The 24954-nt window shown below is 41.6% G+C and overlaps 2 protein-coding genes across 12 annotated transcripts; one reads left to right on the plus strand and one right to left on the minus strand.

Moving 5' to 3' along the window:
- Positions 1 to 24881, minus strand: mgat3b (beta-1,4-mannosyl-glycoprotein 4-beta-N-acetylglucosaminyltransferase b). 4 transcript variants are annotated; one of them, XM_051895896.1, is made up of 4 exons: positions 23908 to 24881; positions 9916 to 9981; positions 8287 to 8641; positions 1 to 6260 (listed from the first exon to the last, which is right to left on the minus strand). In XM_051895896.1, the coding sequence occupies exons 3-4, from the start codon at positions 8638 to 8640 to the stop codon at positions 4827 to 4829; spliced, it is 1788 nt and encodes a 595-aa protein (XP_051751856.1). In that variant the 5' UTR covers position 8641; positions 9916 to 9981; positions 23908 to 24881; the 3' UTR covers positions 1 to 4826. The 4 variants fall into 4 exon arrangements, with proteins under 4 accessions (XP_051751856.1, XP_051751852.1, XP_051751853.1 ...); XM_051895892.1 differs by lacking the exon at positions 9916 to 9981 and adding an exon at positions 13053 to 13095; XM_051895893.1 differs by lacking the exon at positions 9916 to 9981 and having other exon boundaries at positions 23908 to 24877.
- Positions 13102 to 20912, plus strand: LOC127513825 (uncharacterized). 8 transcript variants are annotated; one of them, XM_051895898.1, is made up of 2 exons: positions 13102 to 17636; positions 18371 to 20912. In XM_051895898.1, exons 1-2 carry the CDS (start codon positions 17246 to 17248, stop codon positions 19651 to 19653), a joined length of 1674 nt encoding a protein of 557 aa, XP_051751858.1. In that variant the 5' UTR covers positions 13102 to 17245; the 3' UTR covers positions 19654 to 20912. The 8 variants fall into 8 exon arrangements, with proteins under 8 accessions (XP_051751858.1, XP_051751859.1, XP_051751860.1 ...); XM_051895899.1 differs by having other exon boundaries at positions 13102 to 17552; XM_051895900.1 differs by having other exon boundaries at positions 13102 to 17468.
- Positions 24882 to 24954: the final 73 nt, after the last annotated feature.

The following is a 24954-nucleotide window of genomic DNA, read 5'->3' on the forward strand; positions in this document are numbered from 1 at the left end:
TGGTTTTCAAATTAATTTATTATAGTTTTTGTCATAGAATTTGTTATTTTTATTCAAGGTTAACATATAGCCATTCATATACACAAAACAAAAAGGATTGTATAAACTCATTTAATGTACACACTCCTTCTTACCAGTGCAGAAGAGAACTATTCTCTTCTTTTCAAACACTTTCACTCTTTCCTCACTAGTACGTCGTTCATCTGACTATAGGGTTTAATCAGAGAAATTACTCCATCTATGAACCAGCATGAGAAACTCTCCCACACGCGCACAGAGAACGTGATTGGAGGTTGGTTGACAAACCAGTGGACATGATTGGCGGAAAGAGAGAGAGAGAGAAGAGTGGATGTGATTGGAGAAGAGAGATATAATGTCAGATCACATGGTTTGATTAGCGGAACAAAAACCCATACAGTGCATCAATAATAGTGACAAACATGATCTTTATGTTATATGAGGATCTTATACAAGATTACACATCAAGATGAGAAATATTAACTTCACCAGAAAATATGAAGAAAGAAAAAACCCTTTAATATATTAAAGCAGAACACACTGAATAAGTTACACTTTCGAAATTATAAAATGCAGTGCAGATATGAGCAGTTTGGAGAATACAGCTCGTGTCCAGACAATCACTGGACGTTCACTGTTATTTCCTGAAGGATCACGTGTGTGTTTGGGTAGCGTGTTTGACTCTCACACAAAAGGGCTCAATCATGAATATGCTCTTATATTTCATTTTCAGGTGTTCGGTGTGTGTGTGTCCATATGTCACCTCATGATTTACGTCATAGTTTCTTTGATCTGTGATGAAACAGACGAGCACCTGCTCCATTCCAGTATAAAACCTGTCCTGTTTTATATAAACATTTTTCCATTCATCCGTTTATCACAGAACAAACAGCATGTGAGCTGCGAGCAAAGCTCCCTGAAGCATGAGACGACACCGTTCACAGGTGATTCACAAGACAAAAGCAAGATAATGACCCAAAACAAACTCTACGCCAGTATGCAAACGGACTGCGCATGCGTTCTTCTCGTTAGCGCGAACAGGTTCTTCGGCGGTCCGTTTTCTCTTTCCTCAACAGTCTGAAGAGCAGCTTATTGAGGTTAGAATTCACTACACGACTTTTGTAGATTTTTGTCCAGATTTGTATGCTGCCGTCAAGTGCTTTCGGAAATTTCCTACTTCCCCCTTCTGAAGTTGTGATGACGAGCTCATCGGGTTCAAGTGCTTTGTTGTCGGAAAGAACATGAATCATGGAGGAGGCCAGGTTTATTCTTGGGTATTTATTGGGAAAATCTTATTATAGCCAAATTATATTTAGCGTCCCATTCCTTGACAACCATATAAACATTATTCACCGCACTATCTAGATAGCTTGCTGACAATACAGGCTGTTTTCGTGGTGTATAAAACATAATACACTTCAAATGATTATTCATATATGTAAATATGCACTACATTAACGAGAATGCAAAAAAACGGTAAAAACTAATAAAGAATAGTAGTCACAGCAGCAATCGTTCTTAACTCTGCCATGTTTAAAGTTTATGGCCCGCCTCTCTCTGGAACTTGGGTATCAAAATGATCCCCAGGCTTCCCAATGGTAAATACGACTTGAGAGGGAATTCACTTTTAACTAGGAAACTTGTATTTACGATAATTCCAATAGCACATGAAGGCAGCAGTAGTCTGGAGCCATTGACACTAGTTCAGATTTAGAGCTAGAATTTACTAAAAAAGGAAATTAGCTCCTCCTCTCTGGGTGTAATGGGTGGAGCTTGACGTTCAGCTCCTCCTCTCTTTGTCTAATGGGTGGAGCTTGAACCCGAGCTCCTCCTCTCTGGGTGTAATGGGTGGAGCTTGATGCTCAGCTCCTCCTCTCTGCATGATATGGGTGGAGCTTGAAGGTCCAGCCACACTCTATCCCTAAACCTAACACATCCAGTTAAATGGCACAAACATTTGAAGGAATCTCTTTCACCTACTGGAGGTTCAGTGGCACTTGCATACTAGCGTAAAGTGTTTCTAGCCATGAAGATTTAGAGTTAATGACAGACTTCATGTTTAAGATGAATAATATGGGGTGAATGGACAGGATGGAGGGATGACATGGAAGAGAGAGACGTTTCAGTCTTTCATACAGAGTCAGAGAAGAACTTGCAGCATCTCTCTCCCCTGACAGATAGACCTTCCCTTTTGTACACAGAAACAGGATAGTAATAAATTAGATAAATAAATGTAAACAGCAACAACATTTACAACAGCAAACAACACAAAACAAAAATGACAGTAAGTCCAAAACAGTGAATGTTTGTTAACTGAGAGAGAGAGGTCATCTAAAGCAGTTCCTGATCTACAGCCAAATGCCTCAAAACAGTCCTTCATTTGATTCAAATGAGCAAAACAATCATTAAACTCAAGACGAAATCCCCTCAGAGCATCTTACACAAGTTCAAACCAAAGTAAATCAAATGTTCTTCTGAACTAAATGTGGCACGACCGACAGATAAAGAGACCCTGCAGATGTGAACTCAGCCCTCATGTCTCAGATTCTCCAGATATGAATTTCATAAGGCCATTAATAAAGATATTCCTGCTCATGTAAGCTGCTTGATATGCAGATTTAGGTAGAATGAAACCAACTCCAGTCTGCTCATAAACGCTTGCGTTTCAGGATAAGAATTTGATGCAATTGCATCAAAAGTCACTGGAATAAAGGTCAATATTCCACATGTATTCCCATGTGAAAACCACACAGATTTGGAGACATCTGTGCAGAGAGGTTTGCAGCTCACACAGGCTCCTCTAAAGCACATTTACTGCGAGCATGAAGGCTGAATTCCCATTTGACGACAGGGTCACGGCCACACTGAAGCCTCTGAGATCCTATAAACACATGTGGACGGAGACTGAGCACCTGTCTCTGCTGAGATCTGTTATGTCTTCGGGACATCTAACGCTCTTTCTATCTTTAGGCTGTTTACAATGTGCCGCTGTTGTGCACTGCTGTAGGAATGGCAGACAGAAGTCATTTGTTAGTTCATGACCCTTGACTACTGGTGGTATTTATTTCACTGTGAAGGTTTGGTGGCAGTATTTTAACCCATGCCCAGATAGTTCCTATATATGAAGACCTGTTTTTAGCAGTGCGTGTCTGACACAGAGATAATGTTCTTTGGAAATGATTCCCTCTTCTACTTTAATCGTATGTCTAGGGGAGTTTGTTTATGGCTAAAGTCAACATGATACAACATTCACTCCCCATTTTACTTATGTAATATATTTTTGCAATGAGGCATTCAATGAGAATAAATGTAGGATGGGACTTGATTTTCTTTATAATGTGTCTCTAAAGGTGGTTGATAAAGAGGGACTGATGTCAGCTATATTTCGTCAGAATAATGACAATGAGTCATTCACAATAAGAGCAGCGACATGAATCAAGAGAGTCAATGTTGACTACATGTTGACTTTAACAGCCCCAGAAGAAAAAGTCAGTGAATTATCCTAGAACGTTCCCTGTCAAATCTTCGGCAAAACTTCAGATCTCTGGTGCCGCCGTGTGAATGTAATTCCCCACAGATCTCTAATGTGATCAGATGGCTTCACTGCTCTGGGAACAGGTTATTTCCAGCACAAGATTTCGTAAGAAACTGTTTCCTGTTCTAACTTGAAATTAAAACACGAGAGCCAAGACCACCAAACACTACATGGCTCTGTTCCAAAACACAGTGAGCTGCATTGCTGATTCCAGTTAAGTATGAAGCATGTTGTTAAGCTAACAATTCTTAAAAAGCATAAAAATATACATTGGATGGAACTGTTTATTTTCAGTGCTTTTCGGTATCGAACACACTGCATGCCAACATCTTTGTCCGCCATCGTGGCTAGATTTTTTTCACGTAGCTCGTTGCAATGCACTCTCAGATCAGATGTTCTCTAGAAAAGGTAAATAAGAATTGTATAATAAGGCCAAAGGAACATATCTTAGAAGGCATCATATGATTTGGAACAACCTTGGTGTCAAAGACACACCTATGATGCCTTAAAATGCATACGTAGGCAGTTCACTATCTTGGAACAGAGCCTGTGTCTTATTTTATCTGGCGTCTTCTCGTTTTTGTACACAACATGGGTGGTTCACAATATTGCAGACTAAATATATGCTTTTTCTTTGAAAACAGCTTGTTTTCCAGCTTTAGGATGTTTTCCGCAAGGATTTCTAAAACAGGAAGCTCGTTTTTGTTCTGTCAGAGTGGACCTCTTCCTCTCTTGCTCGGCTATATCTCACATATCAGCTCCATCAGAAGAGCTCAAACAAAGCTCTGTTTCTCTGTAATAGTCTCTCTCTCTCTCTCTCTCTCTCGTCTACAAACTCATTCAGAACAGCTCACAATGATACACAAAGTTTTTTTCTGGCCGAGGAAAAAGATGTTTTGAGTTCAGAGGAATTTACAAGCTGTCAACAAACCCAAAAATGTGGCATTTGTGCAATGAGTCCTTTTTTTGATTCTGAAGTGCAAGCAAGAAAGTCTGTGCACTAATGAAATTCACTCACACACACATTCGCTCTCTCTCACACACAGTCATGTACAGTGAATACAGGAGGCGCAGAGTCTCTCACAGAACCTTCATGTAAACATCGACCAAAACAGAAAGGTTTGCTTGTTCTCTGCAAGGCCTGTGCTCACATGAAGCGTTCAGCCATTGGACGGTGTTGGGTGAGGCCGAGGGTCTTGACCAATGAGAGAGAGGAAAGAGAGGAACAGGACGGCGGTCTCTTCTCTCCCAAACATTTGGTCCGCATTCCGCTCTATGCGCCTCCCGGCTTGGACTGCTTGGCATAAGGGTTCTCCAACAAGTAGCGGTAGTGATCGTAATTATCCAACATATATTTGGGGGCATACATATGTTCCTTAGGGTCCGAGGGCGGGTACTCCTGCACAGAGCCGTCGAACCAGCCCCCCGTTCGGATCAGCTCCCGGATGTAGTTGAGGTCCCGCTTGTCCTCGTAGTCGCCCCAGCGAGGAAAGTCCCCGTTCTGGGCCGAAATGAGTTTAAAGTGAATTCCCTCTGGTGTGAAACACCAGGAGCAGTGCCAGCCTGCGAAATGGAACGGACTTCCAATTGACCACTGCACCAAGATGTGGCCGGTGTCGTTCTCGTACTTCCGGAATCCCGGCATGGTGTAGTACTCCCGCCGCCTAAGCCGAATCCCATCGTTGTCGTAGACGTCCCTCAGCATTCCGATGGTGCACCCGGACACCACCTCAAGGGAGCCCAGCTGCTTCCAGAAAAATCCATATAGGGATTTCCGCATGTGGATGGCAAAAGGCTCTGTCCAGCCATCGAAAAGCTTAAGGAAAAGGACTCCTTCCTGAGCTGGAATTTCGTCAGCATCGTTGATGAGAAAAACATCATCGGACCGCACGCCCGCGATCCGAGCCATGCCGTCGCGAGTCAGGAACGTGCGCAGGTAGTCGTCGGCGATCCATCCGTCCTGTCGGCCGCCATCTGGGAAATGGTCCAGGAAGACATAGAGGATCTTGTGCCGCACGTAATTGTACGTTCCGTTGAGTAGCAGATTCAGGAATCTCAGCGGGCGCCTTTCCCCGTATGCCGTGAAGTTGGACTCGCACACGAGGAAGAGATCCACGGCCTGGATGAGCTCGCGGAAGCGCACATGCAACAGGTCAAACTCGTGGTTCACATTAATGGCGTTTATGACGCGTCGGGGCGTCTCACGTGGCGTCAGTCTCTCTTTCGTGGGCAGATTGGAGTGGTACACCATGGTGGGCACGCCACAGTAAGGACCGTGCCAGCCCGGCCGACAAACGCACTTCACCAGCCGCTTGCCGCGCTTTGGCTTCCCTCGAGCAGCACCAGACTCTTCCACCGATTTTGCTAGAGTCTTTGACTCGTCAGGCTTCTGCAATATTCTCCGATGGCCTATTCCAGCAATGCTGGGTCTCGCTTTCAATGTCTCATCTTTTGTCGGTGCCATCTCCGTCCCCTGACGGAAGCACAGAGCACCCGCTTTGGTGCGGACGAAATAAGGGGTACGGTCATCCCGGAGGACATGTGTGCGGCGGTGCAGGTCGCCCAGGGATTCCAGTGGGTCTGGAGTCGATGTGTGACGCGGCTGAAGCTTGTTCACCGCAACTCTGACAGCAGCGTCTCTCTGCGGGTCGGCCTTGTGGTCGGTTGGACTGCTGGGCTGCCAGGCGACCAAACCTCCCTTATGAACCTGATTAATGGAGAACATACACCATGAGAAGACTCAAAGACAGCAGAATCTGGACAAAGTTTCATTGACTCTTAGGACTGAATGATTATGACAGAATCATGTGATTACAGTGGGGCGTGTACTAGTTTGTTGCACTGAATCCACAATGTTCTACGCTGCAAGCAGGTGGCACAGCATCAAGAAAATCCAAAATAACTCCAAAATGCCACCACAAACAGAAGTAGAACTGAAACTTGCTCTTTGTGAACAACTGTTTTGAAAAAGCCTATTCTATTGCTGTAATCAGCATGTTTCACAATTAATCGTGGGAGTAGTAATCATAATCTTGAATATTTATTAGATTAACTATGCAGCCCCATTGATTGTTTAAATAGCTGGACCACTATAATTATTTTTTATATTATACTATGCATGCATCATTATTCTCTTGCATGTTTTGGCTCAATTTTGGCTCAGATGTCTGTAGACATCTATAAGTTGATCTCCCCTGCTAAAAACCAGCATGGATTCTATGGTGGTCCAGGCTGGTTTGTGCTGGTTATGGGTGGTACAGTGCTAGTTAGTGCTGGTCTAGGCTGGTTTATGCTGGTACAGTGCTGGTTTATGCATGTATAGTGCTGGTCTTGCTGGTGGACCAGCATATTCATGCTGTTCTCAAGCAAAACGGAGCTGGTTGAGCTGGTTCACCAGTATGGGGTTGAGGGGTTGAGTGTGAGTACTCCAGTTGTCTGTATGCAAGCAGTGTTTGGGGACAAGCATTGATTTTGCTTGCATATTTCTATATTTAACACATTAATGATGTAAATGAAAAACAATATAAGGTTAAAACACATGATTTATTTAATTCTATGATTATAACTTTGTAATTTATTTTGCTTCCTCTGCTGGAAGTAGAACTGAAAATTTTAATTGCTTTAGTTGATTACATTATCAGTCAATAGTAAACTGGTAAAACATTTCAAAGCATCAACATAATTGTCTCCTGTTTTGAAAGATCTGTACACAAATCAGTTAAAAAGCACTTGTATACATTGCAAAACAAAAACATTTAGAGATACGAAAACCAAGAAAAATGCCTAATAAAAGCATAATCATAAGCAGTTTGTTCAATAACAGGGGTTATGAGAAGAGCTATTTCAATGGGACAGTTAATAACTTGATAGTGACAGTTACCAACTAAAGGGAACACTAATCACCATAATGGTGACTTCAAACAGACTTCAAAAACCTTTTTACCAAAGAAATAAAGCCAAAACGCTTTGTAATAAATGAATATGGTAAAGCTGTTTTTGGAGTTGTTTATTCATCCTCTAGTGAGATATTGATTTTATTTGCAGTTGATTTCATCTAAGGCTTTATGACTGCATGTCAGTTGTAGTTGTTGTGTTTCTGCTCATCTCTTCTCTTTTTTTCTGTTCTTGTTGTTCCTCTTATTTTCAGTGATTCTGCTTGTTAACCGCAGGTGTTAGTCAGTCGTCACTAATGCTGAATCATCACTTGTGAAGTGAATCTACTTCATTTCACTAACTGCAACATTGATTCAGTGTTACTTTTACTCTCTATAGATTGGGACCATATGAAAACTGAGCAGTGTTTGTTTAACACTGAGGATTTTACTGTGTACCAGTAAACATGTAACCAGCAACATGCATTTTTCCTTATCAAATAATTTACATAAATTAATTTGGAAAATTGTTAACTACAAACACACACTAAGAAACGTGACCTGTAACACGTACACAAGTGTTGTTGTCATGCCAGCACCCAAAAGATAACATATGCTGGTCCGCCAGCAACTAGCATCCCAAGCTGGTCCAAGCATGCAAAACATAACTTACGCTGGTGACCAGCAATGCTGGATTTTTCAGCAGGGTCCCTGTGAAGCTTTCACGACATTGATCTGATTATTTGAGTGCCCGACATGTCAACTTATGACTCAACCAATCAAAAGAGTTTGGGCTAGGACTATCTGTCTGACTGACCAATGACAGACAGGGGAGTGTTTGGTGCAGAACAGTCTCGGTACCTCTGTAGTGTCTGAGCTCCGGCGCTGCAGATCTTCAGGTCTCTTCCACGGCCGTGGTGCTTCAGGTTCTTGTCCGGTGTCAAGCTCCAGACCACCTCCTCCAGCCCGAGGCTTGCCTTCCGACAGGCTGTGGACCAGCGGAGGCCCTTCCTCCGGGGACGCACTTGACAACGGGGTGGTGCCCTCCTTCCAGAAGAAACCAGTGACCATGATGAAGGATTTGATGTTAGGGTAGGGTGCAGACAGCTCCCTCAGCAGGGACACGTAGTGGAGAGCCTTGTAGTAATGCAGGAAGGAAATGACACACAGTCCCACCGTGCAAATCAAGAAAACCCTGTGACGTCTCATTTTCATCCTGAGAAACAGGAGAGAGAGAAACTTTTAGACAGACTCTTAGTGATTTGGAACTGCGGAATAGTGTCATTTTTGTCCTCAAGCTTCATTTTACACAAAGACTTTTGAGTTTCTCTGTGCATTTGACTATTTTTAATACTCTCCTGCAGAAATCTCTTCCACTGCATGCTGTTACATTACCCGTGTGTGAAGGAAATAACGGACAAATATATTTGGGAATTATATGCATGTGAAAACATAGACAAATCACAATATATGTGAAGAACTCCTCCTGAGACACTGCATAAATATAAGCGTGTATTTTGTGGCATTCCCCTCACCGGGACACAGTATGTGTTTGTAATTTAAGGTGCTCAGTGATCACGATTAGATGGACGGATTTCTCTCCAGCCTTTCAGAGCAGCTGAAGAACAGAAGCTCCTCAGTGTGTCTGACCTTCCAGATCATCAGTGATAGTAACAAAACACCCCATGAGAACATTCACTTCAATTGTTCCCATCGCTGTTGTGAGTTTAAGAGTTTGTGTGGCGTTCAGGACAGCCCCAGCTAACAGGAAACGTTCTCATAACATTGTGCAGAACGTGAGCGCAGACATTTCTCTCTACACTGCTCAATTTTGTGTGTTGCGTTCTGAAATGCATCAGAGTTTGTGCACGTGAAGTACGTTCATCAGGACTGCATCGGACAAGCATTCACATCTGCGTTTTTGTGTCCTATGAAACATCATCTGATTCTGTGCCGCATTATAGAGGAACTCCCGTCAGGCCACTTACACGACTGCAAAGCAAATTTCCTAGATGCGTAAGCCATGAGTGGACTAGAGACATGACATACAGGAAGAGGCTGAATCAGCTGTTAAATAACCAGCTGAGTTAATGAGAGGAACAGAGTGATGTGATTGGACGATCAGGTCTTCTGACGCAGGAAACACTCAAATGACATCACATGCAGCGGGCGGCACTGCGGGGTTCGCAAGACACAAATAAACCGGTGCATTATTGTGGGAAGACGAGAGGAATAAACAGAACGACAAGCGGCAGCCAAATTGGATTTAACACAATCGAACTCCTACACACACATTCACTGTGTGACTTTTCTCGCTTCACAGCATTTCAAACGGTAACAACTCAATTGGGCCTGGTTTTTAATTCTGCGGCGGGTAGATTCGGGTCATCATCACCTCACACACTCAATCTGAGCGCGCTCACACACGACACACTTCTGCGTTATATAGACAGAGAGAAACAACATGAAACAGAATTCAGGGGTCTTCACCTGCATTTTTAAAAGTTGAACTGTTTTTAACTTGAAATGGTCGTCAGCTTCTGTGTCACTGGCTGTCTGTAACACATGGAAATGATCTGATTAGCCAGATCATGTTTGTTTTTATCAAGCTCTGTTTAATCCAGATTTTCATAGTATGCAAAATATAAAATAACACTCTAAACCACAACGTCCACCCAACCCGTTTACTCGCTCAACCACAGCGTTTGTAAATAATAATATAAATAATAATAATAATGTTAATCTTGTTAGTTATTACTAATATATATATATATATATATATATATATACACACAATATACAAATTGTTTACAATATCTGGTCAGTTCATTCTTGTAAATGCCTATAGAAGGTCTTTGGCTAAATGATGCCATTTTATAAAGATTTGACACAACAGTGTTTGGGACGTTAAAGATAAAACATCTACAGTCACATGACCAACTTGATCACAGCAGATCTGCTGAGTCACATCTGAGACCTTAGAGAGCACACACACACACACACACACACACACACACACACACAGTGTCTCTTGTGTGGAGTAAATCAGCTCATGTTTGTCTGCGTCTCTCTCTGATACGACTTTGATTTTTCCACGAGAGGAAACAACAGGCTGCGGTCACGTCAGGACACTCGCTGTACTCGCCTGTAAAGTCTCCATGAAATCAAAATTGACAATTCTTGTTTATTTATGCAATATTGCAGCATTTATTCTGAATGATTTATCGGTGCACACCATTATGGTTTTAAATTAATGTTCCTCGTAATCTTGAATCAGAATATCTTCTCCTCTCTCTTGCAGCATCTCTTCTCTTCTCTGATGATGAGGGCGGGACAACCTGTCACTCACATGAGATCCACCAATAGCAAACCACAACCATCCAATCAAAATCAAGCCCCGCCCTACATTTGTTCTTGTTACAGGAGAGTTTGACTCGGATATACGGCACAATAGAGAAGAAAATACTTCAGTTTCATGTCGACTTCAAGACACTGTCTCTTATCTACATCACACACACACATACAGTACATAAATAAACGCAAGCATCCTGACCTCTAGATGAGGTCCTTTCTATGTTTTAACATTGAGCTCATTACGGAGAAACAAACCCTCAGGGATGTTTGTCAGTTTAGTTCACTTCTGTGAACACATCTGTTCCCAAACTACAGTTAACACACACACACACACATATTGGGTTTCCATGTTTTATGGGGACTTTCCATTGACATAATGATACTGTACAAAACCTACCCATCACAGAAAACTTTCACACACACATATATGAGTTCAGCCCACAGACGGTCCAGTCCAGTCCGGTTCAGTCCAGTCTGAATGCTGTGGTCTGGTTGCAGAAGAGCATTTTTTATTCTTTGTGAAGTACAACACAATACAGACCCTTTCATGGACATGATCAGAAATCATCTAAACGCACACACAGACACTCAAGAGGTGTCAGTTCCTGTGAGAAACGCAGGTGTTACTGGGCTCATAAACGCAGTTAAAGCACTGTGAACTTTGAAGACCCCCCAAAAATAATAGGACTAAAAAAATTTCTTTTTTCAAAAATGTATGTAGAATACATGCTAAATACATGTTGAAAAACAGAACAGCTTAGAAAATATATATTTTCAAATTTAAAATATATTTTGATTAAACCCTCAAATGCCAAAATATATATGAACGTGTAATTCATGAGACAGGAAAACACAGTCAATCTTAAAATATTAAAAACTTTCTCTCATATATTCTTAAGAATAGAATTACATTGAAAATGCATTTAAATAAATGGCCAAAAATATATGAGAAAATATATGTAGGTAAACTATATAGGACTGGAACTAATCTGATCACTGACACTCTGATATTTCAGTAACAGATGAAAATAAAAACACCATCTATTCATATAAATGTGTGATTCAGTACAGAAATATGAACACACACACACACACACACACACACACTTACGGCAGATAAAGCCTTGTGGGAAAACAAGAATGTGTGTTGTGCAAGATAAGACCCAACTCTCATAATGTTCATGTTTAGACTCTATTATGATCATAAACTTTCAGCAAAAACGCACAAAACCAAAACCAGAGACAAAGCCATCATCAGACACGTCTTGAATCTTGATCGAAATGTAATTTATGAAGGATGAATCACAAGAATCTTCTCACCCCAAAAACAAAGGAGAAAAAGCATAATTAAAAAGCAACCTATTGTTCTGCACTGCAAGATTATTTTCATGACAATTAAGTACAATTTACACTCAAACTCTTCCATAAAAAAAATTCTCAAAAGGCATCTACTTTCTGAACAACACAAATGAAACATGATCTCTCTGCACTGCACTTTCATTTCCTGTCATGAGAGTTCGTTTAAGACGCCAAATACATTCACACTTTATACTTCCTGTTTATTAAACAGCTGCGCTCAAAATGTCTTTCATACAAAAGTTGCTTGTCAGTGTGTGTGTGTGTGTTTGTTTGTTCTCAGTGTATTCATATGTGCATCCGTGTTCAGGTCATCTCAGCGGACATGTGGGTCAGAAAGCAGCGGCGCTGGACACATTCCCAAACGGGATCTGTTACCAAGCACAGAGCTAATCGACGGATAAAACTCCATGAATATTGGATAAGAGAAGAGAATTCCTCAGAGACACAAGCAGATGGGACAACAACCCTCCACACACACACACACACACACACACACACACACACACACAGGTTTGTTTTGCTATCTTAGTGAGGACTCTCCATAGGCGTAATGGTTTTTATACTGTACAAACTGTACATTCTCTACCCCTACACTACCCCTAACCCTACCCATCACAGAAAACATTCTGCATTTTTGCATTTTTAATAAAACATTGTTTAGTATGTTTTTAAAGCTATTTTAAATATGAGGACCCATGAAATGTCCTCATATTTCATGTTTACGTCGTAATACCAGTGTAATACCCATGTCATTATACACATTTGTGTCCTCATTAATCATGAAAACAAGCACACACACACACACACACACACACACAGAGATATGCTGTCAAACAGCAGCTAATCATCACTGAACACGAGCGCAGCGGGACAGTGACACAGCAGAGAATCAAACGGCTGTTTTTTGCACTTACTTCCAGTGGGTGTGTGAAGCGTTGTCCACAAAACAACAGAAACCTGAAGGTGAAGAGTCCGTTAGTGAGCTGTAATCACACAGGACATCAGAAGAGAAATGCTGCCCTTTTTAAATAATAATCAGCAGCAAGTCACACAGAAATAATACAATACAGCTCCTGTGTGTGACCACAAACACACACATATACAAATCAGCTAGTGAGGGAGGCTTAGCTTTAAACTCAAGAACAGCCAGCATGTCACTAAGATTGTGTGTGTGTGTGTGTGTGTGTGTGTGTGTGTGTGTGTGTGCAGGTTGTGATGGAGAGCTGCACAATTTGCAAACTATGATTTTGCATTTTCTGAACAGTGAGAATGTGATGCAAACTCACCAGCATGATGCTATTCTGCTGCATGTGGTTGCTAGGGCATTGATATGTGGTTGCTATAGTGTTCTGAGTGGTATTTTTTTAAGTGTTGCGCTATGGTTGCTAGGGTGTTCTGGGTGGTTGCTAGTGTCCTAAGAGATATTAAGTGTTGTACTGTGGTTGCTAGGGTGTTCCGGGTGTTGCTGAGGCATTGTTATGGTGTTTATGGTTAAGCGTTGCACTGTGCTTTCTAGAGTGATGCTATGTGGTTGTTAGGTTGTACTAAGTGGTTACTAGGGTGTTGCTATGTGGTTGCTATTGTGTTCTGAGTGGTATTAAGTGTTGTACTGTGGTTGCTAGGGTGTTCCGGGTGTTGCTAAGGCATTGTTATGGTGTTTATGGTTAAGTGTTGCGCTGTGCTTTCTAGAGTGATGCTATGTGGTTGTTAGGGTGTACTGGGCAGTTACTAGGGTGTTGCTATGTGGGTGTTATTGTGTTCTGAGTGGTATTAAGTGTTGTACTGTGGTTGCTAGGGTGTACCGGGTGTTGCTGAGACGTTGCTATGGTGTTTGTGTTTAAGTGCTGCGCTGTGCTTTCTAGAGTGATGCTATGTGGTTGTTAGGGTGTACTAGGTGGTTACTAGGGTGTTGCTATGTGTTTGTTATTGTGTTCTGAGTGGTATTAAGGGTTGCACTATGGTTGCTAGGGTGTTCCGGGTGTTGCTGAGGCTTTGCTATGGTGTTTATGGTTAAGTGTTGAAGCTGTGCTTTCTAGGGTGTTATACTGTGGTTGCTAGGGTGTTCCGGGTGTTGTTAGGGCGTTTCTATGAGGTTGCTATGGTGTTGTTTATGGTTAAGTGTTGCGCTGTGCTTTCAAGGGTGTTGCTATGTGGTTGTTAGGGTGCTCTGGTTGTTTACTAGGGTGTTGCTATGCTGTTTCTATTGTGTTCTGAGTGGTATTGTGTTGCACTGTGGCTGGTAGGGTGTTCCGGGTGTTGCTAGGGCATTGCTCTGCAGTTGCTATGGTGTTGTTTATGGTTAAGTGTTGCGCTGAGCTTTCAAGGGTGTTGCTATGTGGTTGTTAGGGTGTTCTGAGTGGATACTAGGGTGTTGCTATGCTGTTTTTATTGTGTTCTGAGTGGTATTAAGTGTTGCACTATGGTTGCTAGGGTGTTCTGGGTGTTGCTAGGGCATCGCTATGCGGTTGCTATGGTGTTGTTTATGGTTAAGTGTTGTGCTGTGCTTTCAAGGGTGTTGCTATGTGGTCGTTATAGTGTTCTGAATGGTATTAACTGTTGCACTATGGTTGGTAGGGTGTTCCGGGTGTTGCTAGGGCATTGCTATGCAGTTGCTATGGTGTTGTTTATGGTTAAGTGTTGCGCTGAGCTTTCAAGGGTGTTGCTATGTGGTTGTTAGGGTGTTCTGAGTGGATACTAGGGTGTTGCTATGCTGTTTTCATTGTGTTCTGAGTGGTATTAAGTGTTGCACTGTGGATGCTGGGTTTCTGGTCCAGCAGCTGAAATAGTGCCTCTGATCACTTAGTAAAGTACCAGCACACTCTCCTCATCACCGCAGATGATCTGAGGAATCACAGTCATGCATGACTAACAGCACTAATAATACAGAATGTGAGTTTGTGTGTGTGTGTGATCTCCAGACAGTGACCCGCATGAGTGTGTGAAGCGTGTGAATGTCTCAGTCAGTTGGTCCGGCACTGCCAACATTGAACTGGCACACTGGACTGCTCCAGTCTCCTGCTGCGTCACGTATGTCACCATGGAAACATACGTCACACGTCATGTGTCACCAAAAGTGTGGCGGAGCCAAACTCAGTCTTGAACAATGTGTGTGTGTGTGTGTGTGAGAGAGAGAGAGAGAGTGAGCGCCTGTCTGTCTGCCGGTACAATAGAGCTCATTCTCTAGCCGCTCAATATCTGCCCAATCCACAAAAAAACACTCCTTCTGTCCGAATGTGGGCGACGAGCCGCTCCAGCACTTCACCCCGTTCTACAGCCGCACACCCACTCACTGCTTCTGCTGGCTAAAGAAGTGCTCAAAATATATATTTTGTATAAATGAAATTAAAGAGGCCATATTATGCTCTTTTACAAAGTCTTGATGTTGTTTTTGTGCTCTACTAGAACAGGTTTTCCTGCTTGAATGTTGATTATTTTCCTCATATTCTCCATTGTTCAGCTCCTCTCTTCCCAGTCTGTCAGTAACGCTCTGTTTAGTTCCTGTCTCTATGAAGCCCCTCCTTCTGAAAAGCACAATGTGCTCTGATTGGTCGGCTGGAGCAGTGTGTTGTGATTGGTCGAGTGTTTCCAGCGTGCTTAGGAAATGTCCCGCCCCTTACCATAGCGGCCAGTTTCAACTAATTCAACCAGGCCCGTCCCTTTATTGTGACGATATTTTTATGACAGTTAAACATTTAAACTTTAATGACTGTGTGAACAGACACTTTACTTTTGGGTTTGTCTGTAATTCTTTTTATTCTAATTGGTAATTTTCATTAGATTCTTATTAATTATAATACAGCGATTTGCTTATTTAAATTAGAGGCAGTAAAACAAACACCATGATGTAAATTAGTGGGTGTTTTTAACTATGGGAAACTTTATAAAATAAACTCTTTTCAGACACACTTTCACATTCTCACTAGTTTCTTTCATTTGTCCAGCGGTGGACAGACGGATCACAGAGACTCATCACATCTCACATCTCAAACTCTTTCGCTGACAGAGTCTTAAACACATCAAATTAACTACTCAAAACTTCAACATTTTGCATAACTGGACAAAACTGCTTGACTGGAAATAATGCAGTAAAAATATTGATGTTTACCTTGATTTTGCCTTTTCTATAAACTTCACGTCTCATATTTCATCTTCACTGACTCTCTGTAAAATACCAACTATTAACTTTTGTTAGGAATAAAAACCTTTACTGACTGACCAAAGCTGCATTAGAAATGGGCTGGAGAGAGGATAAGCAGGTGTTGTGTCGATCACAATGGACACACACATAAACACACCTGATATCTGTAGGACACACCCTGAAACTCCTGGGAGTTCATGAAATATTTGAAGATTATCTGAACTTTAAACAAGTTTGCATCATTAGTGCTGTTCACTAAGTCACTAGTACTCAAAATGATCAAACCTCCAGCACTAAGTGATCAGAACAGAAGCATCATTTTCAGTTGCTGGTCTGGGCTAGAAAACAGCTGAAAAAATCCAACAGATGCATATTGAAAAACCCACATTCACAAACCAGAAGAGCACAGAGACGCTTTTCACACCAGACAGGAAGAAAACACATACAAACCACACAGATGAATGTAGCGTCGTTTTCATCAGTTAGTTTAGTTATCTAGTGCACACTATAACACAGCTGAAGGTTCTCCAGCACAACGGCTCTGAGAGCGAATCATGTTCCTCTGCAGAAATAAAAACAATCACTTCTGGGTGGTTTCTAGGGTGTTGCTATGCATTTTATATAGCGCTCTGAGTGGTAATAAGTGTTGCACTGTGATTGCTAAGGAACTGATATGCAGTTGCTATAGTGTTCCGGGTGGTATTAAGTGTTGTACTATGGTTGCTAGGATATTCTGGGTGGTTTCTATGGTGTTTCTATGCAGTTTCTATAGTGTTCTGAGTGGTAGAAAGTGTTGCTTTGTGGTTACTATGATGTTCTGGGTGGTTTCTAGGGTGTTGCCATGCAGTTGCTATAGTGTTCTGAGTGGCAATAAGTGTTGTACCATGGTTGCTAGGATGTTCTGGGTGGTTTCTATGGTGTTGCTATAGTGTTCTGAGTGGTATTAAGTGTTGCTCTGTGGTTTATAGGATGTTCTGGGTGGTTTCTATGGTGTTGCTATGCAGTTGCTATAGTGTTCTGAGTGGTATTAAGTGTTGCTCTGTGGTTACTAGGATGTCCTGGTTGGTTTCTATGGTGTTGCTATGCAGTTGCTATAGTGTTCTGAGTGGTATTAAGTGTTGCTCTGTGGTTACTAGGATGTCCTGGTTGGTTTCTATGGTGTTGCTATGCAGTTGCTATAGTGTTCTGAGTGGTATTAAGTGTTGCTCTGTGGTTACTAGGATGTCCTGGTTGGTTTCTATGGTGTTGCTATGCAGTTGCTATAGTGTTCTGAGTGGTATTAAGTGTTGCTCTGTGGTTACTATGATGTTCCGGGTGGTTTCTAGGGTGTTGCTATGCAGTTGCTATAGTGTTCTGAGTGGTAGAAAGTGTTGCTTTGTGGTTACTATGATGTTCTGGGTGGTTTCTAGGGTGTTGCCATGCAGTTGCTATAGTGTTCTGAGTGGCAATAAGTGTTGTACCATGGTTGCTAGGATGTTCTGGGTGGTTTCTATGGTGTTGCTATAGTGTTCTGAGTGGTATTAAGTGTTGCTCTGTGGTTTATAGGATGTTCTGGGTGGTTTCTATGGTGTTGCTATAGTGTTCTGAGTGGTATTAAGTGTTGCTCTGTGGTTACTATGATGTTCTGGGTGGTTTCTATGGTGTTGCTATGCAGTTGCTATAGTGTTCTGAGTGGTATTAAGTGTTGCTCTGTGGTTACTAGGATGTCCTGGTTGGTTTCTATGGTGTTGCTATGCAGTTGCTATAGTGTTCTGAGTGGTATTAAGTGTTGCTCTGTGGTTACTAGGATGTCCTGGTTGGTTTCTATGGTGTTGCTATGCAGTTACTATAGTGTTCTGAGTGGTATTAAGTGTTGCTCTGTGGTTACTAGGATGTCCTGGTTGGTTTCTATGGTGTTGCTATGCAGTTGCTATAATGTTCTGAGTGGTATTAAGTGTTGCTCTGTGGTTACTAGGATGTCCTGGTTGGTTTCTATGGTGTTGCTATGCAGTTGCTATAGTGTTCTGAGTGGTATTAAGTGTTGCTCTGTGGTTACTATGATGTTCTGGGTGGTTTCTAGGGTGTTGCTATGCAGTTGCTATAGTGTTCTGAGAGGTATTAAGTGTTGCTCTGTGGTTACTAGGATGTCCTGGTTGGTTTCTATGGTGTTGCTATGCAGTTGCTATAGTGTTCTGAGTGGTATTAAGTGTTGCTCTGTGGTTACTATGATGTTCTGGGTGGTTTCTAGGGTGTTGCTATGCAGTTGCTATAGTGTTCTGAGTGGTATTAAGTGTTGCTCTGTGGTTACTAGGATGTTCTGGGTGGTTTCTAGGGTGTTGCTATGCAGTTGCTATAGTGTTCTGAGTGGTATTAAGTGTTGCTCTGTGGTTACTAGGATGTCCTGGGTGGTTTCTAGGGTGTTGCTATGCAGTTGCTATAGTGTTCTGAGTGGTATTAAGTGTTGCTCTGTGGTTACTATGATGTTCTGGGTGGTTTCTAGGGTGTTGCTATGCAGTTGCTATAGTGTTCTGAGTGGTATTAAGTGTTGCTCTGTGGTTACTATGATGTTCTGGGTGGTTTCTAGGGTGTTGCTATGCAGTTGCTATAGTGTTCTGAGTGGTATTAAGTGTTGCTCTGTGGTTACTAGGATGTCCTGGTTGGTTTCTATGGTGTTGCTATGCAGTTGCTATAATGTTCTGAGTGGTATTAAGTGTTGCTCTGTGGTTACTAGGATGTCCTGGTTGGTTTCTATGGTGTTGCTATGCAGTTGCTATAGTGTTCTGAGTGGTATTAAGTGTTGCTCTGTGGTTATTATGATGTTCTGGGTGGTTTCTAGGGTGTTGCTATGCAGTTGCTATAGTGTTCTGAGTGGTATTAAGTGTTGCTCTGTGGTTACTAGGATGTCCTGGTTGGTTTCTATGGTGTTGCTATGCAGTTGCTATAATGTTCTGAGTGGTATTAAGTGTTGCTCTGTGGTTACTAGGATGTCCTGGTTGGTTTCTATGGTGTTGCTATGCAGTTGCTATAGTGTTCTGAGTGGTATTAAGTGTTGCTCTGTGGTTATTATGATGTTCTGGGTGGTTTCTAGGGTGTTGCTATGCAGTTGCTATAGTGTTCTGAGTGGTATTAAGTGTTGCTCTGTGGTTACTAGGATGTCCTGGTTGGTTTCTATGGTGTTGCTATGCAGTTGCTATAATGTTCTGAGTGGTATTAAGTGTTGCTCTGTGGTTACTAGGATGTCCTGGTTGGTTTCTATGGTGTTGCTATGCAGTTGCTATAGTGTTCTGAGTGGTATTAAGTGTTGCTCTGTGGTTCCTACTTCTGAAAGCGAATCATCTCATGTTCCACTGCAGGAATCAAACAGCCACATTCACAGAACTGACGTTTCCTTCCCATGAACACTGGAGCCGAGACGACAACAATCATCACATCAAGAACGCTGCTCTTGTGCAGCACAAAACACACACATCAGGTGTATTGAGCTTGATGTGTCTATTAATCACAGATAAACACACTCTCTGATTATAGTCCGGCTGTCTGTCTAGAGCAGTTTGTTTGTGTGTCTCATTTGAGTTTTATTCTGGTGAGTGTCAGACCGCCACCACATGTTCACATTTATACAGCTCATCTACTATCATTGGCTCTAAACCTGAGCAGGAGGAACACAATGAAGCGACACGTGATTAAAGTGATGCTTCTCTTCCATGTAAGTCTGGGGTTTTTTCTTAACCAGTCACAAGTGTGATAACTGGCAGGAAACTTTGAGTTCTATTTCTGTCATGTTACACTAGCTCCGCCCACAGTCACATCTGATTGACTCAACATGTTCAAAATATGTTCATGTTTGCTGTGATTGGCTCTCAAACACACTTTCCTCCACTCCAGATGGACATGAGTGTGTTTAGTATAAACTAATCTGTTATGATTATGATTGAGAAGATATCAGGCTCTGAGACAGGAAGCTGTCAGCAGAGAGGAGGAAGTGCACAGCTTGAGGAGTGTGTGTGCGTGTGTTTGTTTGTGTCTATAGGTGGAGATCCCCCCGCTGACGGGAAGCGAGTGGGACGTTCCATCAGGCGTCGGCTCCGCACACACTCAGAGGTCAAAAACAGGTCAGCACCATTTTGGCTGCAGTAGGTGTGTTCGGGACACAGCTGTAAGGCGACACCGACGCACAAAAACACTCACACTCCTGACGCACTGGATACGTGTGAGAAACACACACCGTCCCAAAAACACACCGCTACTTCCAAACATGTAGTTTGTCTCTAATATGACAATAAAAAATCATTCTATACCAAAAGCCTTTGTTTATCTTTGACATTTTCTCTCTGAATTGTTTGTCATACATTTACGTAATTAAAATGATCGGAAGCAACACAATTGCGGAACATTTTATCACAATGTATTTTACACTTAAGTTTACATTTGTGTTGGAATTACATGAATCATTTTTTAATAAATAGAATAAAATAAAAAAAAGCACTTATTGACTTAATTTTACTTGAGTGGATTTAACTTAATTCCATGTGTGAAATTTAATTTGTTAATAATTTATTAGTAGTAGTATATGTGAAATTTACTTTAAAAATCAGAGTCAAATTAAGGGTAATTTCATATCAAGTATAAAGTGTTTTTAAGCCAAAAAAGAGTCATAATTTCATGCTTACTTTCCACGCTTCTCTCAGCTAACTTCAGCAGGTGTTCGGTTCTTCATGACGTCTACATCGGCCAGCTGAACTCTTTACATGTACAATGAGTAACAGCATTTTGCTGCGTGCACACGAGCAGCGGCTTTGCTGTCGGTAAAGCAATATCAAAGTTCATATTGCGTAACTTGCATTTTGTACCCAATATTGAGAGTTAGTTTGTCTATTTCCACTCTGTCAAAAGAAACTGTTCCAAATGAAGCCAGATACACTTAGAGGCCGTTTACATGACACGTTTTCAACTAAAAACTAGTGCTGTCAAATCGATTAATCGCGTTTAATCGCATCTAACATAAAAGTTATATTTACAAACTTTTATGTTAGATGCAATTAATCGATTTGACAGCAAACTAAAAATGTAAACTTTTTATGCGTTTTGGCCCTTCATTTACACGCCAATGCCGTTTGGGGGCCTGAAAACACAAACGTTTGAAAACTGTTTCAAAGTGCAAGTTTTTGAAAACGATACCGTTATTGTCTCTGCGTAAACTACAAAAACAGTCTATAGGCGCGTAGTGTTTCTTTACAAAGTGACATCGCCATCTACTGGCCTGGCAGCAGAATACAACGTTTTTTTGTCGTTGTGTACGGGGATCGTTTTTGACAACATTGCAGCCTGTACGTGAAAAATGCAAAGGAAAAACGTTTTTGTTTTTAGTAAATCGTTGTCGTGTAAACGTACCTTTAGAGTAGTGATGTTTAACTCCTGCATTTGAGTAAACGATTCATAACTATCAAAACAGCATCTATCCTCCTTCCTCCTCGTTGACTCACAGTGACATTATGAGCAAGTTTGCAGTTAACCTTTTTGAGCACAAATCTGAACTTATGTAATAATTGATTTTTTTCCTAAGGCAAGCACATTTTTCAATGGAAAAAATGGCAGAAGCGTGACTGAGCGTCTATTTCACGCTGAGCGCTTGCCGTTTTTTCAGGATGCCGAGAGTTGAAAAATGTTCAGCTTTGAGTAAAACGCAGCGTTCATCACTGTCACTTTTTACCCAGCCGTCCAATCACAGTGGAAGAGGGGCGGGGATAAATACCACATCGACCAACCTGCAACATCCTGCTTGTACAACGGCAACAAGCAGACAAACAAAAACGCTTTGGTGGACACATGACCTAAGTGTTGACTTCTGAACATTACAGTGTGTTTTCAAAGAACATGAGCTCATAAGATCAGGGAAAGTTTGAATTCTCAAGCAAAACTGATCATCTCAACCACTCACACATTAATCAAGTGACAATGACATCCAGTGAACAATCATCTGTGTTTGTTCATGTGCTTTAAACACGAGCATTATGAGCCAATGACACCCGACGTCCTTCAGTCTCGGTTCTCATTCATTATCAGTTCATTCAGTAATTCTTCAGGCGCCCAGACTTCCGTCATTTAAACTCTTCAAGGATTCTGTGATCAAACAATCATCCAAATGTTGATTTCATCAGGTTGTTGTGATGTGTGTTATCTTAGACACCATATGAGCTGATGATGACATGAGACTCAACATCTGCTCACCGTGTGTTTACACACACACACACACACACACATTTTACATGTCATTGTTTTGATCTGGTGCTGTAGGTCAGTCACCTGTGAGCTGAAACTCAATCCACATCATTACCTAGAAAATGACCAAGCAGAACCAGAATGGAGAATAAAGCCAGACAGTTTTTCTGGCCTTCACCTGAACTAACATCCATCTAGGAGATTCTCACAAAACCTGTCGAGAACACGTACGACCGAAAATCAAAAGAAAGAAAAAATATATTAAATGAAGCCCATATTAGGACCATTAAGCTTATTTGTTTTTTTGTTTTATGGCATTTTCATGACACGTATGCAAATTTCCCCCAACTCCTCATTACTGCAATGCAAACACAAGACTTCATTTTAATATTTGAACAATCTTATTTAAATTGTAAAGTCAATAGTCTTATTCTAGTAAAGTATGCTGATTTCAATTTTAAAACACTATTTTATTGCATGTTGAGAAAATAATGATAATCAACACTGAGAATCAAAAACTCAAAATTTGCCACAATCCATTCCAAAGCTTGTTATTGGTGCTATAAATAACCTTCATTTTCTTTATACAAAATATAATTTCTTATTTTTTTAAGGGTGACTTCTGAGTCAGACATGGTCTTATCGTATTTAGGCATCTGACATTACGTTTCCACACAGATCTGGATTGTAGCTGACAGAGGCCTGTGCCGTTTCACCAACACAATTCTTCAATTACTTATTAAAATCACATGTTCCTATAATATTTAGGAATCTGATATGTTTCAACACAGATCTGGAGTCAAACTGCATCAGAATCTGGATTGTAGCTGACAGAGGCCGGTGTAACAAAATGCTACAATTACATATTTAAATTACAAGTTACTATCATATTTAGGCATCTGAAATTAAGTTTCCACACAGATCTGGAGTCAAACCACATCAAAACCTGGACTGTAGCTGACAGAGGCCGGTGTGGTTTCACCAACCCAATGCTTCAATCACATATTTAAATTACAAGTTCCTATCATATTTAGGAATCTGATTTGTTTCCACACAGATCTGGAGTCAAACTGCATCAGAATCTGGACTGTAGCTGAAAGAGGCCTGTGCGGTTTCACCAACACAATTCTTCAATTATACATTTAATTCACACGTCACCAGAGAAGCAAAAGCAAGTTGATATTTGGGTTTGACAACATAATCTGCTCGTTCTGAGACACAAGACAACATCAGATCAGACCGGAAAGCAAATCAACATCGGGAATATTAATAGCAGCGAGTGTTATGAGGACCTTAATAAGACGCCAGTGATTTCGGCTGTTTTTGGTTTTGCTTTCTGACCGAACAGATGCTGCTCCCCATCCACCCGACCTGTCTGTCTGTCTCTCTGTGTTGTGTGTGTGTGTGTGTGTGTGTGTGGATGCCTGTCTCACCCATCGCCTGACGCTCCTCTAGATGTTCATTGCGGATGGAGGCGCTGCGGTCGGTCAGGGTGGAGGTGAATGCGGGCGGACGGAGGCTTTTGTTCGCATCGGAGCGGTCGGATCTCGCGTTCAGGGCGGATGATGCTTCAGTGACGCTCAGGCGGTGATGCGGGCGGATCGCGCTCGTGTCGAGCGTCCGTGTGTAAATCCATGCTGGAGCGGAAGAAAGAGAAAATCACTCTCGATGTGTCGTCGCGTTCGAGGCTCGAGTCCCGCTTGATCTCCGTTAACTGGAGCGCTGAACCCGTGCGCGCTGCTTCTCTTTCGGTCTGTTTTCTGCTCAAATGACGCTCTTCCGCCCAGCAGTGATCGGTGTGTCCGTCGGTACCGGGGGCGCAGAGACCCGCAGCTCCGCCCTCCGGACCACCGACACAAACACAAACACACACCGAGTGCGACAACCAGCGGATCACACCGACACTTCAGCATCCTCTCACGAGCTCTTCATCCTCCGCACATTATTCTTCATCAGGCTTGATTCATCATAATAGTTTCCATTTAACAGTTTTATCACGTTCATATCGTGAGGCGAGGAGAAATGAAGAGCTTCTCGTGTTCATTCACGTACAAAACACCCACCATGTTTTGTTGAACTGATATTTTAGGATATTTTAGCTCAATAGACAAACTATCATCTCACATAAATGAACCTCGCATGAAAACTAGTTGTTTTTAGACACATAAAACATCTGCAATGTGGTTTTGGTTTGTTTTACGTCACCTTCTCAACTCTATCCAGAAATTAAGATCATTCAACAGCGTAATAATTGTTATATTCATTTATTGTAGTGAATAACTATTTATAAGTTATATTAATTATCTAAAAATGTAATGTTTATTAGTTTCTCACATATTTTTCCACAACATCTGCATGATTTTCTTCGTTACCAAATATGTAACATTACTTATAATTGTGACGCACAGGAAGTGACATAATTTGAATCTTTTCATATATATATATATATATATATATACGCATTTGTTTTTTGAATGTAA

Source organism: Ctenopharyngodon idella, chromosome 6 (genome assembly GCF_019924925.1).
Source record: "Ctenopharyngodon idella isolate HZGC_01 chromosome 6, HZGC01, whole genome shotgun sequence".
Taxonomy (NCBI): domain Eukaryota; kingdom Metazoa; phylum Chordata; class Actinopteri; order Cypriniformes; family Xenocyprididae; genus Ctenopharyngodon; species Ctenopharyngodon idella.

Coding starts and splice junctions, on each gene's coding strand:
- LOC127513825 (XM_051895897.1), top strand. CDS start 17,893: ATGATGTTCTGGGTGGTTTCTATGGTGTTGCTATGCAGTTGCTATAGT. Junction 18,287..18,370: donor TTGCTATAGTGTTCTGAGTG/GTATTAAGTGTT, acceptor GTGTTCTGAGAG/GTATTAAGTGTTGCTCTGTG.
- mgat3b (XM_051895892.1), bottom strand. Junction 8,642..13,052: donor GCTTCACACACCCACTGGAA/GTAAGTGCAAAA, acceptor CCTGTTTCTCAG/GATGAAAATGAGACGTCACA. Junction 6,261..8,286: donor GGAGCTCAGACACTACAGAG/GTACCGAGACTG, acceptor TCCATTAATCAG/GTTCATAAGGGAGGTTTGGT.